At 45.5% G+C, this 16392-nt stretch overlaps 1 protein-coding gene across 1 annotated transcript in view; it reads left to right on the top strand.

The window, feature by feature from the left end:
- Positions 1 to 16392, top strand: part of SLC12A8 (solute carrier family 12 member 8) — a gene marked incomplete at both ends in the record, with an annotated part of 123657 nt that overhangs the window by 64221 nt on the left and 43044 nt on the right. Inside the window, one exon of the mRNA XM_084230986.1 lies at positions 6862 to 6975. Within this exon, the coding sequence (XP_084087112.1) occupies positions 6862 to 6975 (114 nt within the window). The remainder of the gene's footprint in view (positions 1 to 6861; positions 6976 to 16392) is intronic.

Below are 16392 nucleotides of genomic sequence, written 5' to 3'. Positions count from 1 at the left end.
TCACCTGGGTGTGCACTGGCGTGAGGAGTCTTGGGCCATCCCAGGTGGACAGAGTCAGGATTGGCATTTCAAGGGGAAAAGTGCTCCCTACAGTTCCACAGATCCGTGGGCCTTGACCTAGTGTCCTAGCAGACGCTTCCTTTTCTCCCCAGAGAGCTTCAGGAGCCTGGAACAGGGAAGGGGCCTCTGTCTCCACCCCAGGCTTCTCCGAAAGCCATGCTCTTTGAACTCATTTGACTGGGTGTATCCTTCCTTCCTGTGACCTGTGGCTACAGCTCACAAACCTCAGGGGAAGAGAAACTCCACTGACTAGCCCAGGCGGTCAGGGGCCTGCTAGTTTGATTGCCCGTCTGTCCTCTGCGGACCATCTGGGGTGCAGCAGGAGCTCTATGGGGAATCTAGCGACAGGATGGGGCCCTGGCCACTCCCTGTCTTCCCCTCCGGGGACCTCTCTTTGTCAGACTATTTCTGACTTGTTCTCCCTTCCCCTGCGCTGCAGGTCACTGTGCCCATGGTCTGCAGGTGCCAGAGCGGCTAAGGCGGTAACAGATGCTGGGCAGGCCGTCCTGGACCCAGTCCGTCTCCACCATGATCCTTAGGAGGAGCCACGATGCTCGGCCCTTGGAAAAGACCCCCAATTCGTGTTTCCCTTATTGAGTACCCTTTTACTTCCTCCTTGTTTGGGGATCCTCAGTTAGCTCTTTGAGCTTCTCTGGCCCTCCCATGCTGTTTTGGTGCGTGTCCCCTCCCAGAGCCTCAGCCTCTCCTTTCCTTTTCCTTGCAGAGCTGCTCTTCCTGTGATCTCCCGGGTCCAGCCCTCCCTTTGGGTCTGAGCTGGGGCCCCTCCCTGCCTTCCTCTCCCGGGCCCTTCCTCCGCTCTTTCTATTCCTGGTAGGACTAGCCGCTCCATTGTCCGTTCCCAGGAAAGGGCTGTACTAGGGCTGGGGGGCCTTGGCCAAGAAGAAAGCCAGTGCCGGAAGCCCCCCGCCTACCCAGAACCCACAGCTCACCATGGGGTGGGTAGTGGGGTGGCGGGAATGGCGAGTGCCAGCATCATTTTTAGAAATCTCGCTTTCTAAGTTAGTCAGCGGTCGCAGTTGCAGTCAGACACCCACTTATGGGGGCTGATGCCTTGTCTAATTTCAGCAGACCCCAGAGGTGGGGGTGGCAGGGGTTGGGGGGGGGGGTTGCACAGATACCACAGAGAGTTTCCCAGCAGCCGCTTCATCAGAGGACTTGGGGCCAGCCCAGCCCTGAGGGAGCTGCCTTTGTCACAACTTGTGATCAGGGCTGTCCGCCTTTGGCACAGGCCAGGTGGGTGGGTCTTGGGAACAGATAGTGGCCAGCAGCACCGCAGCCCACTGGTGGCTTCCCAAGAAGCCGTGTTGCCCAAATTCTGGGGAGAAAGGCCAAGCCGTTTGTTTTCTCCCTTTACCCCTTGAATCTTCTTCTTGTTGATGTTCTTCCTAAAAGCTCATAGTTCACTTGGGACTAAAGGTTTTTAGTTTTTTTTCCCCTCTGGATACAAGAACATGTTCTGGTCAAACCCAGATACATTCACAGGCAGCAACAGCAGCACCCAGCCCCTCCAGGCCTTTCAGGATCAGACATGCCAGCTAAGAGGACCCCAGCATGGCTCCCCTATTTTACCAGCAGAAGAGCTGAAGGGCCTGCAGAGGCAAAGAAAGAAGGTTTAGAAACCTCCTGGGAAACAACCATGGATGAATGACAGAGAGATGGTATGATAGGTGGAAAACTTTGGCTTCAGGCAAACGTGGGGTCCCTGCTGTGCAAGCCCCCTCATCCCTCCACCAGTCACAGGCCCTCCTCATGTAACCCACAGGTCCCCTGCCTGCTCCTTGTGAGTGGAAAGATAGATGCTATGGTCTCTGGGGGTGCAAGGGAACCTGTACCGCATGCATCTCTCTGTGGTGAGGGTGTCGGGGACCTTGGGACTGGCCTCGGGGAGCAGAGGGAGTGACTGTAATGCAGCAGGCCTGGCGCCTTCCTGAGCCTGGCTTCTCACTCCATATCCTGCAGGGCGCCCATTAACTATCAAGGATGACACAGTAAGGGACTTGGTGTCCAGTGAGGGGCACAGAGGAGGTACTCAATAAATGGCTGCTCGTCATTATATCCAGAAGAGAGGTTGCCCTGTGATGTTGTTGGGGGCCCTGCAGTATTCCTGGGCACTCAGTGACCCCTCATCGCCCGGCAGGGACTGCAGTATGAAAGCTTATTGTCTGCGTCCCTCAAGGCCACTGTCTGCTCTGAGGCAGATATGGTGGCTGTCAGGGCTGAGACATCAAAGATGCATACAAGACCCGCACCTCTCAGGTACAGAGACAGCCCTGGAGTCGAGATCCTCAACCTCGGGGTCGATACACCCCATAAAGACTTCTGAAACCTGGCAATACCCAAATGGCATACAAATGTGTTGTCTGGAGGAGAGGGGCCACAGCTTTCATCAGAGTCTTAAGGAGGGCCATGACTCAAGGAATTAAGAATCTTTGGTCTGGGTGTAGCAAATCAGGCATCGAATTCCACTGAAGAGGGAACAGCCGGGGGAGTGGGCTCAGTCCTGTGCTGAGCTTGCCCATGTCAGAGAGGCCAAACATATGCCAGTCTGAGCCCCCAGTGCCTGACCTAGCACCTCTCTACATAAGCTTGAATTCTACCTGGACACCAGATTTGGGGTATGGAAGAGAGACCAGCGCTCGGACCAAGCCACTGTGAACCCCGGAGGTGGTGGGGTGTCTTGTGAATGGAAGTGATTAGGGCCTGGGTAGGGGCAGAGAAAGTGAAGCAGCCTCTGGGGCTCCTCATCCATGGACAGTGGCACAGATGATGGGTGGGTCTTGGGGCTCCTTTCTGCCTTAGTGAGCTTGGTCAAAAAGTGAAAAAACAAACAAACAAAAAACCGACCTCCCTCGGCCTTGAATTCTACCTTGGGTGCGAGTGCTCAGGATCTTAGCTCACAGCCCTGGTCAGAGGCCTCGGCCATAGCCTGCGGGTGTCCCTCGCTCTCATCCATGTGCAGTTTCTCCCCCCTCCCTTTCTCTTTTGGTTCTTTTAAAATTTGCCTTATCTTACTTATGTTTTTCTCATAAAACACTTAAATCATTTTGAGAAGCTAGGAGCTATAAATAGATGGGAAGGAGCGGGGGAGGGAAAGATACTCATTTCTAAAAAAAATTGCCTGGAAAAAGCGGGCTTTCAGTTGAAGGCTCTTGTATTTGTTTTTCTAAAAGATGCTGCTTTTGATAAGTCAGTTATTCTCATCAAGGACAATGTGGAAAATTCATAAAATTTAAAAAAGAAAGAAAAAGAAATGGCCCGAATTGCATTATGCACCCAGTATTTTGATTTGTTTCCTTCCAACCTTTCTTACATGTAGAAGTTAAAACTTTTTATTTATATTTACACTATAAATGGTTCCCATTTAGACTTTCTTACTTAACATATATCATCTATCACATGGACGCTTTCCTGTAGTACTAAAAACTTTGTGAGCATTCAAAATACTTCAGTTCCCTTTAGACATTTAGACATCCTCATTTTCTATTATTACAAAACCTTGACAAACATCTTTGTCCACAAAATACTTTACAAAGTTAAGATTATTTCCTAGAGGAAAATTCAGAGGGCTGGGCCTGTGCTAGAGTGCGCTCGTCAGTGTGTGCGCGCCGCATGTGTCCTCGGTCCTCCAGAGAAAGGGACTGAGGTGGGCCTCATCCTGGGCCCCGCTGAGCAAGTGACTGGTCTCTGAATCTGTACATCTCATTGGTGGGGTGGAGGGAAGGAAACCTCCCAGTGACTTATGAACAGGGCCTGAAATCCCTGACCCGTTGGGCTGACCAAAGCAAAGCCTGCCAGGCCTGATATCCAGCACCCTTCTATGTCAGGACCACGTAGGGGTTGTCGGGGTTGGTGGTGTCTGCTCTGTCCACTGTCCTGCCCCGGCACAGAGCCCCATACTCTGATCTATTGGCAGGTCTGTGCATCATTCCAGCTTGGCTGAGCTCTGCTCCAAGGCAGGCTGGGCTGGTTTTCTCCTCAGAAAGGCTGGTCAGTGGGGTCAGCCAGTGAAGGCATTAACATTATTTTAGCCATTATTGCCTTTTTGTTAATGAGGGGAAGACCAGGTGGGGCAATGCCAAACCATACAGAATGTTTCATGGTCTTGGGATTTAATGTCCCAGGACAGGTTCTGTGTTCAGGCAAAAGAAAGCAATTGACAATGACTTTCAGTCCCAACTGGACTCCCAAGGGTCCTTTGTGCTTCACCGAACTTTCATTTTATTATTATTTTTTTGAAAAATATTTTTCCTATGAAGTTATGAGCCTTGGAAGCTGGGAGAAGCCCTGGAGATCTCACTGGGCTCATGAGCAAGGAGCTCTTAGAGTGGATGGGGCTTCTGAGGGAGGCTGAGCCCTGGGCTGCACAGCCAGGAGATTCTTCCCACACTGCTCTGGGTTTGGCTGCAGAGTGATGGCCGAATGCCCATCTACTGACGGTTTAAGGGTGAAAAGGTGCAGGGGTCCATCTCTTGGAACAGAGTTATGGAGCAAACCAGCTCAGTCGCAGTGATGAGATTCGGAAGCAGTGACTGATTTCCCGGATGTCCCTGAGCCCATGAACCTTTAGCTTGTGTCTTCAAATTGCACAGCCCACAACATGTGCACAGGTGCTCCTGAAAGTGACTTCCTGTGACAAAAAAGCAAAGCGATCATAGGACTGAAAACAGTTGAAAACTTTCATTAAAGCCAATGACAAAATGTTTGAAAACTTGGAAGAAATTGGATCTGAGATGTTCTGGCTATAAAACAGCCAATGAACAAATCAAACTGAAGCATGGAAGTGAGATGTGCTTGTAGCCAAGAAATATATATATATATATATATATATAAAAATATATATATATATATATATATATATATATTTATGGGGCCTCTCTGGTGGCACAAGGGGTAAAGACACAACCTATGAAGCTGTCCGCAGCCATTGCAGCATGAGTTCGATCCCCGGCCAGGGAGATACACACATGGCGCAGCAGACCTCTCCTGACTCGCCTGCTGCTCCCCTCAGCAGTGTAGTTCAGTCGATCTGCCTGTTTTGCTCCCCACTCTGTCTCTGGTGAATCCTCTTACCCGCCACACCTCTGGTCTGTACCCCAGTTCTTGCATGCATAAATAAATAAATCTTTAAAATATATAAATGTATATTTATTTGTATATATAGTCTCTCTCTCTATATATATATATATACATATATACATATATGTGTATATATATATACATATATACATATATGTATATATGTATATATATATATATATAGAGAGAGAGAGAGAGACTATATATATATATAGTCTTTCCAGTGTGACCCACATTTGTGACCCTCTATGGTGTGCCGGGTGCAGAAGAGCTGGATCCTGGGGACAGAGATGTATAGGGCTGAGTTTCTTGTCCCAAGGAGTCTAGTTGGGGAAAGACCTACTAGGCTTGTTGCAGTACCACGGGCACTTAGGAGGAGAAATGGATTCCGATGAGGGGGGGTGATGTATAGCCCAGAGGAAGCGACTTTTGATATGGGCCTGAGGAGTGAGTGCACTATTGATGCTAGAGATGTAGGAGCACACCAGGAAGGCCGGAGACACTAATACCCAAGGATGGGTATCAGTTGTTTTAGTGGGAGAGTCATCTCTGTGACTTTGAGGGTGAAGAAAAGACAAGGGGTGAATAGGAAGTGGAGACTTGCCAAGTTGTGGATGATTTCCATCTTAAGGAGTGTGGACTTGATTCTGTAGCTAGTAGGGACTGTGGGAAGGTTTTGGAGCAGGGAAGTGATGTAATTTTTAAAATTAAAGGCAAACACATTAATACTTGTTCATTCAAAGATTGCAGCTATACTAACTCCTCTAAAGCAAAAGGTGAGAATACGCCTCTTCCCAGAAGTAACAAGTGTCCTCCTTCATGTCATTTCTCCTACCTGTAGGTATAGACATGGGGAGTCAAGCCCTAGATGTGTGCTTGTCCTCCTCTCTCATACATATTTTAATAATTAAAGTTACATAAAATAGGACCATAATCTAGGGAAGTCTGTGCTAAGTCACAACTCTCAACTTTGGGTGTTTTTCATCCATATATATATTTTTAAAGATTTATTTATTTATGCATACAAGAACTGGGGTACAGGCCAGGGTGTGGGGGGTGAGAGGATTCACCAGAGACAGAGTGAGGAACAGAACAGGAGGACTGACTGAAATGCACTGCTGAGGGGAGCAATGGGCAAGACAGGAGAGGTCAGCTGCACCATGTGGGTAGCTCCCTGGGTGGGGATTGAACTCATGCTGCAGTGGCTGCAGATAGCTTCATAGGTTGCATCTTAACCCTTGTGCCACCAGGGAGGCTCACTCATCCATATTTGTTTGTTTTTTCTTTTTAAAGATTTATTTATTTATTTATGCAAGAACTGGGGTACAGACCAGATACACGGGAGGGTGAGAGGATTCACCAGAGACTGAGTGGGGAACAGAACAGGCAGACTGACGAAATACACTGCTGAGGAGAGCAGTGGGCGTGACAGGTGAGGTCTGCCTCGCCATGTGGGACCCTCGCCAGCTGGCCGGGATCGAACTGGAGCTGCAGAGGCTGCGAACAGCTACACAGCATGGTGCTCAACCACCTGTGCCACCGGGGAAGGCCCCATATTTGTTTTTGAACATGGCCTACAAAACTTCCCATACAATGGAAATTCTGATGTATTTGCTCAGAACAGAAAGGGGTCTCTGTCCTTCCTTGAGAATGATTGCTGCCTAAGAACACTAACTCATCTTGCTCTCCTTTGTATTATTTTAGAACATGGTTTTATTGGATATTCACCAGAACTCCTGCAGAACAACACCCTGCCGGATTACAGCCCCGGGGAGTCTTTTTTCACTGTTTTTGGAGTGTTCTTCCCAGCAGCTACAGGTATAGTAATCTGGATTCTTTTTCATTCCACTTTAGGGATATAAATGCTTGGTTCCCAAAACACAGTATCATATTCGACAGCATGTAACTTTAGAGATAACCTTAGCGTCGCTAAAGTGCTAAAGTCTACTATTGTGATAGTTCTCTTGCTCATGATTCCTGAAGGCCCCAACATGATTTACTACTCCTTACCCCTTATACTTACATAGTCACATCACTTGGCAAATTATCAGGGGGCACAATTTTTTCATGAGGCTGTGCAGGCCTGATTGAGCAGCAGTCCACGTTGGCCTTTCCGCCCTGGAGTAAGTGCGCCTTCTCCCAGGGAACAGAGAAAGGCGACTGTCTTTTACTGTACTGGGAGCAGGCAAAAATCAGGATCCCGTGAGCAGTGAATGAATCTGCTTACACCACCTTCCGCACTTTCTGTGGAGGACCCTTCCACAGCTGAGGTTCCTGAAAACTCTTGTCTCATGCTTAGGGCACAGACCTGGAAGGCAGCTAAAAGTTGGCCAAATGCCCCTTATGTAACAACCATTTGCTAGGGTCTGGTTTGTCCCCAGGGCTCAGACTCAGAAAAGCGCTTCCGTCTTGATTAAGGCAGTGTCGATGCTCTGGATTGTGGCTGATTTTGTCTTCTAGTCCTCCTCTCCTCCCTCTGCCTTTCCTCATGGGGCCATTTCTTTGCTTATTAGTATCACATTTGGTTTAATGTTTTGCTGTTGCTAAAATTCTTACTAATTTTTGAAAAAGGGACTCTCTCTCTTTTTTTTTTTTTTTTTTGGTACTGAGTCCCAGAAACTATGTAGCAAATTTTGTTCTTGTTCCCCTGTGCTTTCCCCAGCCATTCTGTGGTTTCTTTTCTACTTCCTTGAGCCTCTAAAATCTCCAAAGGCCCCAGGCTTTGAGAAACAGAAGCCCAGTGTGCAGGCAAATTCTACTTCTTCCCTTATACATATTTCCCCTAAGGCAATAAAATATAGGTCAACTTCCTCTGAATGGACAGAAAAGGAAAGTGAGAAGTAAAAGTTTTATTATCAATAAAGTTACAAAGATCAAAATTACACTATTGAATGGTGAGGGTTTTGAAAAAGTTAACATTTGAAAATATTTTCCAGGCCTTTCCCCCACACAAGCAGGGCACACATTCAAGAGACCCCTCCTCCCCGCCCCCCCAGGATTTCCTCAGACCTGGCCTTGAGTCCCATGTTAAATCAAGGACTTCTGGCCCAGGTGCCAGGTGAGCAGTTACACCTGAGGCTGGGCTGTGGCCTCCTCGGCTAACTAGTAGCTGCTTGAGGTTTGAAGATGTTACTCAGTAGTAGTTCAGTGTTTGAGCTGGACTAATATTTGTCATCAGCCAGTCCAATAACTTTCAACTTCTAGTCGTTTTCATCCATATTTGTTTTTGGTACTTGTACTACACAACTTCTTATACAACGGAATTTCTGATATACTTCCCTGGACCCGAAAAGGGTGCCTTTGTCCTTCCTTGAGAAACTTTGCTACCTATGAATATTAGTCAAGCTTTCTTTCTTTCTTTTTTTTTTTTTTTAAGATTTATTTATTTATGCATATAAGAGCTGGGGTACAGGCCAGAGGTGTGGGGGGTAAGAGTATTCACCAGAGACAGAGCGGGGAGCAGAACAGGCAGATGTACTGAAATACACTGCTGAGGGGAGCAGCGGGCGAGACAGGAGAGGTCTGTCCCACCGTGTGGGTAGCTCCCTGGCGGGGGATTGAACTCATACTGCAGTGGCTGCAGATAGCTTCATAGTGCTGAGACTTAACCCCTTGCGCCACCAGGGAGGCCCTCAAGCTTTATTTCTGTGGCCTAATTATGAAAATATTATTTCCTAACATTCCAAATATGAAATTACAGTATTGAATAAACCGTCTACACAGGCTTCTTTTACTCCCCCCTCTTAGGGGATGTGCTTACGTTCCTCCAACACCTCCTCAGCCCAGCCAGGTTGGGAATATCTCCTGATTCTTTATTTTACCAACGGGGAAAGGGTGAGCACCGGGGAGCTTATAAGGGATTGCTAACGGTCACCCAGCTAATTACTGAGCAGAGTTGGGTCACTGTCCTGCTGTGGAGGGTTGCCCTTTCCTGGGTCTCTCTCTGTTTGCCAGGGGCCCCAATGTAAACACAGTAGGAGGGAAGAACAATTTGTATCAGTTGGCTTTCCCTGACAGATGTTCCATTGAGCTATGAAAAGCATGGATGATTGGCAGTTTCCATGGTGATGGATTTGCCAAGGATTAGCTCTGAGTGAGTCATGGCTGAGGCTCCCTCCAACGCCATCCTCTTCTGGAACAAGAGAACCCTCCAGGCTGTGGAGAGGGGGAGGGGAATTTGGAGGAAAGAACACTTCAGTCTCCCCACTCTGTGTCCCCATATTTGGTCAGGGACATATTATTTAAGTTACTTCAAATATTTGATCTCAAGGGCAGGAGGCTTCTTAGGAAGAAGAGCTGAAAACTCGGTTTTGGTGGCTCCTCTGGGTTCATGACGCTCTCCTGCGGTCCCTCTGCCTTTCTTACTGCTCTCCACCATACTCTTTGGTAGTGGCTGCAGGGTGGGGCTGGGACCTTGGATTTCTCATTTGCTTTGTTCTTAAAGCATTTTTCCTTGTCCAAGCTATACACCACCAAACTTGCCCTGAAAAACAAAAATCTCTCCCTGCAGGGTTCTCTCTCTCTCTCTCTCTCTCTCTCTCTGACACACACACACACACACACACACACACACACACACACACTCCAGCGATCCTGGGACTACAATGCATGGAAGAACTAGGAAATGGAAATTCACTGGGAATAATACCAATGTGTGAAGTCATTTAAATCCTTGTCCCCAGATCTCAAACTTTTACTGGAAGGGATAAGGACCTCTCGTGGTTGACCACACCCAGCATAAAAATGCAGGAGTGTGGGGGAACAATAGCGTTGACCGGAATGTCTGTGGTAGTCACCTTCATAGACAAGAGCTCACTATTTCTATGACATCCTTTGGCCTCCCTGGGCCTGACCCCCTCCCCGCCTCCCCCGGGGAGCTCTGGGAATCTGCATTGGCTGACTGTCTCCAGGACCCTCCGCTGTGGGCATCAGTGCTGGCTCTTACCTTCTCCATTCCTCTGCGCCAAGACATTCCATAGTTTTCACAAGTTTGTGTCTCGTGGTTGACACAAGGACCTGCCAGGCCAGAATGGGGTCCCCAAGTTGATATAACAGAGACTCCCATTAAGGGTAATCTGAAGACGGGACAAATCCTCTCCCCCTACCCCCCACAGCATTCTGATGGACTTATGAGTAGGATTAGGAGGAAAGAAGGCAGCTTTATAATTATGGTGCCTATTTATTTTTGTAATTTTATTATAGAATCAATTTATAATCTTATCAAAATTATGATATATATCTACAGTAAACATTATCATTATAATGGCCTTACATAAGGCCCTGTGCTGCACACTTTACATATAGTCTTTCATTTAAACCCTACCACTGGTTCTAGCAGATGCAATTTCACTGTGAAGCTAATAAAGCCTTGACCTCAAGATCCCTCACTTGTGTGAGCTCTTTTTAAAGCCCTGCTCCTAATTTCAAATTCATAATTCTGTCTCTTTCTTAAAATTTCAAGACTCAGAGAGCCTGAATTTTTCTATGAGTTCTATTATTAATCCATTTGACAAACGAAGAAGCAAAGACACAGAGAGGTTATTTCTCCAAGGTCACCCAGACAGTAAGGGATAAAACTGATTGCTTCTATGCACTATGAGGAGCTGCTGGAAGACAGGACACAGTTATATGTCCCCAACCCAGAAACCAGGAGATCTTGCTTAAGTTCTTGCATTTTTGAACATCCTATTATTGGACACTGTCCCAGCAGAATCTTCAAAACATTGAGAGGCTGTGGGACTGATAAGTCCCACAGAGTGGCAAAGTGAAGAGAGGATGAAATATTCCTACAGGGACAACTAAGCAAACAAAGCAATAAACCAGTGTGGGGAAGCAGTAGGGCTTGGGTGAGGAAAGTAGAGGCAGCCCCTAGTCCTTAGGAACCCACAGGACTTCTGAGTGAGGAATGAAGTTCATCTTTCCTGAGTGGACATTCATTTAGACCTCCATAAGTGCCAGGCACTGTGCTAGGAGCCTTCTAAATGTCCCTTCTAATTTTATAACAGCGCTGCAAGGTAAATAATCATATTCCCTCAATCTGATGAAGAAACAGAGAGTCTTAAGGATGCAGCCTCCAAACTATAATAATCTCCTTTCGTCACCAAAATGGGCAGCAGATAAGATTGGGTGCTTTAGTGCCTGGGTATTCTTCCTTAATAAAAAAGAAAAAGAACAAATTCATAAACTTTAAAAAAGAAAGAAAATAGGCAGCAGAGAAGCAATTAAGCTATAAATAGAAAGAGAAAATTAAAGGTTTCTAAGGATACAGATTTGGATTGAAAAACTCCCAGGAGGAAGCTGGAAGTTCCTTGATAAAGAGTGCGTAGTCTTGTAATGAACAACTAGCAGGAACCAGAAAAGCCTAGAAAAATGATTAGGCATTTTTTTCCTTATTAATTTTCATTTGCAGGAACAAAAAGAAACTAAGGTGGGAATGGGATAGTGATGGTAGGCACCAAGTGGAGCTTTTGCTTGATGTGTACCATGGTGGACCCAAGGGCGGGGAGAAAAAGATGGCCACTATCTTGCAAATGTTGGCAAGTGGTTATTTGACATTTATACTGGTTATTTTATCCACTAACTTATTTGGAGATGTATAAGGGATCCATTCCTCCATTCCTCTCCTCAACATCCACGTCTATTCTTGGATCAGATATTGGAGCCAGAGTGCCAACCCAGGCCTCCTGTTCACCTGGTGCCACCCACCCCAGCCTTGGGCATAGTACCAATGCCCAGGAGGCTATGGATGGTGTTGGCAGGTCAGCCTCATAAGCCTAAGCTTGTAAAATGATGGCCCACACCCTCTTACTGCTGTGAAAGCTGAGCTAATAAGCTGTGCTGAAAGGCCGTAGGGCTGGGGGGAGACCAGGTCAGAAGCATTTAACCATGTGAAGAAAGCTGTTTACTAAGTCACGTGGTAGCAGTGTCCAGCCACACCATCACCTGCCACCGGGAGAAGTGTGGTTTTGGGTAAAGCATTATCTGTTTCCTGGAACTGGCAGTTTAAGAGCAACGAGGAGGGGAAATACCCTCAGTCAGGCACAGAGCAGTGATTTGGAACTGGTGACGGAAGATTCTGTGAGTAAACCAACCCGCAGTGCTGATTATAACTGATAAGTTCAACCTTCTTGTGGGGGCAGTAGCCCCAAATTAACCTGCTTTAAAAAAGGAAATCCAAGAAAGCATGAGCATTAGGAAGAAATGGAGAGACTGTGTTGTAGTGGAAAGAACACTGACTTGAAACTTGAAAATTCGTGCTGGGCCTCCCGGGTGGCGCAGCGGTTGAGCGCTGGGTTGCAAAGCTGCCTGCAGCCTCTGCAGTGCCGGTTCGATCCCCGGCTGCTCCCCGGCCACCAGAGGAGGGTCCCCCATGGCGCGCAGACCTCTCCTGCCGCCCGCTGCTCCCCTCAGCAGTGTCCTTCGGTCCTTCTGCCTGCTCTGCTCCCCGCTCTGGCTCTGGTGAATTCTCTCACCCTCCCGCGCTTCTGACTGTACCCAGTGCATGTATAAATAAATAAATAAATCTTAAAAAAAAAATTAAAAAAAAAAAAGAAAAAATTCATGCTGGTTCTGCTAGCAATTAGCTCAAAAACTTGGGTAAAATCATTTAACACCTTTGGACCTCAGTTTCTTCATCTATAAGTAAAAGGTTGAAGTAGATATCTAGGACAACTTCTAAATAAATTCTAAAAGAGTTTAGGAAGACTACTAAGGAAAATGAAAAGATTAAATATCAATTTTAACATGGGCACTTAATATTTTCCCAAAGGGTGTCCCATGGAACACTAATCATGAAAGAGTGTTTCATTTTTTATAAAAGTTTGCAGTTGTCAAATAACTTTTAGGGAATAATGTGTGCAACATTTCTCTTTTTAGAGATAGACTTATTAGCATAGCACTGCAGCAAAAACCTTTCTAATCTGGTTTAATCAAGGTTTTTTTCCCAAGCATTTTTATTTTATTTTAAAGGTTTATTTTTATTTATGCATGCAAGAACTGGGGTGTAGGCCAGAGGTGCGGGGGTTGGAGGATTCACCAGAGACTGAGCGGGGAGCAGAACAGGCGCTTGACTGAAATACATTCCTGAGGGGAGCAGCGGGCAAGACAGGAGAGGTCTGCTGCGCCATGTGGGTTAGCTCCCTGGCTGTGGATCAAACTCATGCTGCAGTGGCTGGCAGTAGCTTGATAGAGCTGAGACTTTAACCCCTCTGCTACCAGGGAGCCCTCCCCAAGCATTTTTAAATTGTAGAATTTTTCTTTTTTTAATATAGTAATTGCAAAACATCTGGACACCCCTGCTGTGCAGGGAAATTGTATCTGTTCTACCACACCCACCCTAAATCCATCTCAAACATTAATCATAATATTTTTAGATTGCACCAGAGCAGGAAGAAAGCAAACTAGAGAACCTCCATGAAACTTGACAAGCATGAACAAAAAAATCCTACATCAAGCTAATTTTTCTAGATCTAACTGGCAAGCAAGACATTTATAATTCACCAGAACTAGAGATCACCTGCTCAAGAACTGTGTAGTCAATAAAGGGCAGAATTCTGGAAGTGACAGCCACAATGTCTAGTCAATCGAACAAGCGCGCACTTCACTTTGGAACTGCGCATCTCCGTCACACCAGCAGGAGTCACCCATGGTACTTCCTGTCTGGAGTGCCAGTTGCCTCTATTTCCTTGCCTCTGGCACTTGGTGTCCCTAACACTGACTGTCTATTTTTGGGTTTCTCTGCTTTGTCTTAAAAGCCAGCTTCCTGGCTTCCCAGGTCGGGCTCATTCCTGAGCCTTTACCAGGGTCAGTCCTTTCTACAGGCCCCAAGTCCTCCCTAGCAGGTCGGCTGATAGCACCTATTAAAAAAATCACTGGTCATTGACTGTGTAAGGGATTGTGGGGAAGAAAGAAAGGTTTGTTTGTTATGAATTCTGAACCTGTTGGAAGCAGGAAGTGATTAGGATTAATCAATTTCTTTCCCAGAGAGAAGCATATGTAGCAGTAGAGTTCTCGTGGGCCTGCACTGGTAATAACTCTTGTAAATGATCTGAAGGAAGGTGTGAAAAATGACAGAACAAACTATAAGAGGTACACAAATGACAAAGAATAAATAGTATGTAATCTCACAAACCTGAATGAATGGGCATGAAATTGCTGTTGAGCATGGTGGGAGGCAGTGCGGCCAGGCAGGTGAGGTGCTGGTGAACCTGGTAACAGGCGGGAACTTGGCAGAGGATCAGGATTTGGGAGGGTCAGGAGGAGTGGTGTTAGCAGATAAAGATAGTGGAGTTGGGAGTCAGGTAAACATGAAGATCTGGCCAGGGATGCCCCTGGCACCAGGGGCAGCAAGCAAGGAGGCCTTAGCCCTGGGACAGAGCCTTGGCTACAGGGCCTGGTCCCAGCGGCACTGGCAGAGTGAGGAAGATCCTGGCGGTTTTTTAAAATCTATTATAAACGTACACATGATAAAAAATAAAACATCTAGAGGTGCTTGTAACATATAACAAGTCTCCCTTCACACCCATAACCATCTCAAACTTCCCTTCTTAGGGGGAACCGCTTTTAATCACTTTTGCTTTATACTACTTTGAGAGCTAACACATATCACAAAGTATATTAGTATATTAGCGGATATTACTAGCTCTGTTAATCAAAGTCAGACATAATTCATTGATTCTGTACAGAGAAACAAAGAGGTTAGTGTACTTACATGGTTCTCCAGTCACTTTCCAAATTTTTATAGTTATATTTTTATTTTTAGTTCTATTTTCTCTACCTTTATAATATTAAATAATAGATTTAAAACTCATTTTAATCAATTCTGTGTTGTATCTTTTAACTCCTTGTTCATGGGGAAACTGAGATTCTGTGTGTATTTTAATATTAATGTAGTAGAGTCATATTTATGTATAAAATATTTTTATAAGGTATATATTATTTTAAGGGAATCCCTGATTTTAAGGGCCCTCACATAATACTTTTATTTTATTTTAAGATTTATTTATTTATTTATGCAAGCACTGGGTACAGTCAGAAGCGTGGGAGGGTGAGAGAATTCACCAGAGCCAGAGCCAACTGATTGTTAGTATGTAAGTGGACAACAACCCATGGAAACTATTTACAATTTTAAATAATAAACACAGCACACTGAAATTATTTTTGTCTTAAGGTTACAAACAACAGTCTTTGTAACTTCAAAGACAAGTTGCTCAATATTCTTGGCAATTTCTTTCTTCTTCTTAGGAGACGCTTAGAAACTCTTATAATGGCAAGATACAGAACAGGTATAGAATTAACTTAAAATTTATTGCAACGATAACAAACCTTAGAAATCTGACTGTAGAACTGAAACTACCAGAGGGGGATGGTGGAGACCAAGAGGAGGGGGGCCAGATGAGGGGGGACTGTGGTGGAGAACTGTAGGTGCCTTGGCAGTGAATAAAGAGGCGTGATCTGAAGGGGTGTGATCGTGTAACTCTGAATCACATACAACTTTGTAAGCCAATGTTATCTCAGTAAAAACACAATATAAAATAAAATTTATAACACTTTCCTTACCTACCTAACATACTGAATGACTAGCTCACCTTTCAGTTAAACTAATTGCAGATTGCAAAGTTCAAGCCAAGCCTGAGTAAAAGATTACGCGACTCATATTTTGTTTTCCACACTGTTATCATGAAAATATCGATGCGTTTTCTTTCCCTTTCCTATGCTTCTCTTCCCACTCTTCTCCTCCTAATGTTGGTTAGCTACCATTTTACTTTTATTGTCCAGGTAGTTAATATTTGTATTCTATTTTGGAACTGTAGTCATGTCCTCATGACTATAGTTTATCTAACGGTCAATTTTAGAAGTTAAAAAACAATGAACATGTACACTGTATGACTGTGTATTTGTTCACTGAAGAGCAATGTATTGATAGTTGGCTAGAATTTCGTTCCTTGGCTGTGAGTCTGATGTGCTCCCTGTGCCATTTAGGGGAGATACTCCTCATATTATGGTCAAATGAATTCATTTTTTTTTTACATTTCATTAGTTGTTTAAAATCATGTCACATTATAGTTTGCTTCATATTTAGACACCTCTTACTCACTTTTTTCAGAGTGTCAATAATCTTTTTTCTTGTCAAAATATGCAGTCAGCATATGCTTAAAATGTCCTAGCTTGCTACTCATAATCTGTTTCCTATCAAGAGGCCTCCCTCTCAGAGCCTCCATCCTTCTGCTTCAGGCC

Source organism: Talpa europaea (assembly GCF_964194135.1).
Source record: "Talpa europaea genome assembly, chromosome: 4".
Taxonomy (NCBI): Eukaryota; Metazoa; Chordata; class Mammalia; order Eulipotyphla; family Talpidae; genus Talpa; species Talpa europaea.
Note: the sequence above shows the minus strand (reverse complement) of the source record. Positions and strands in the feature narration are given on the sequence as shown.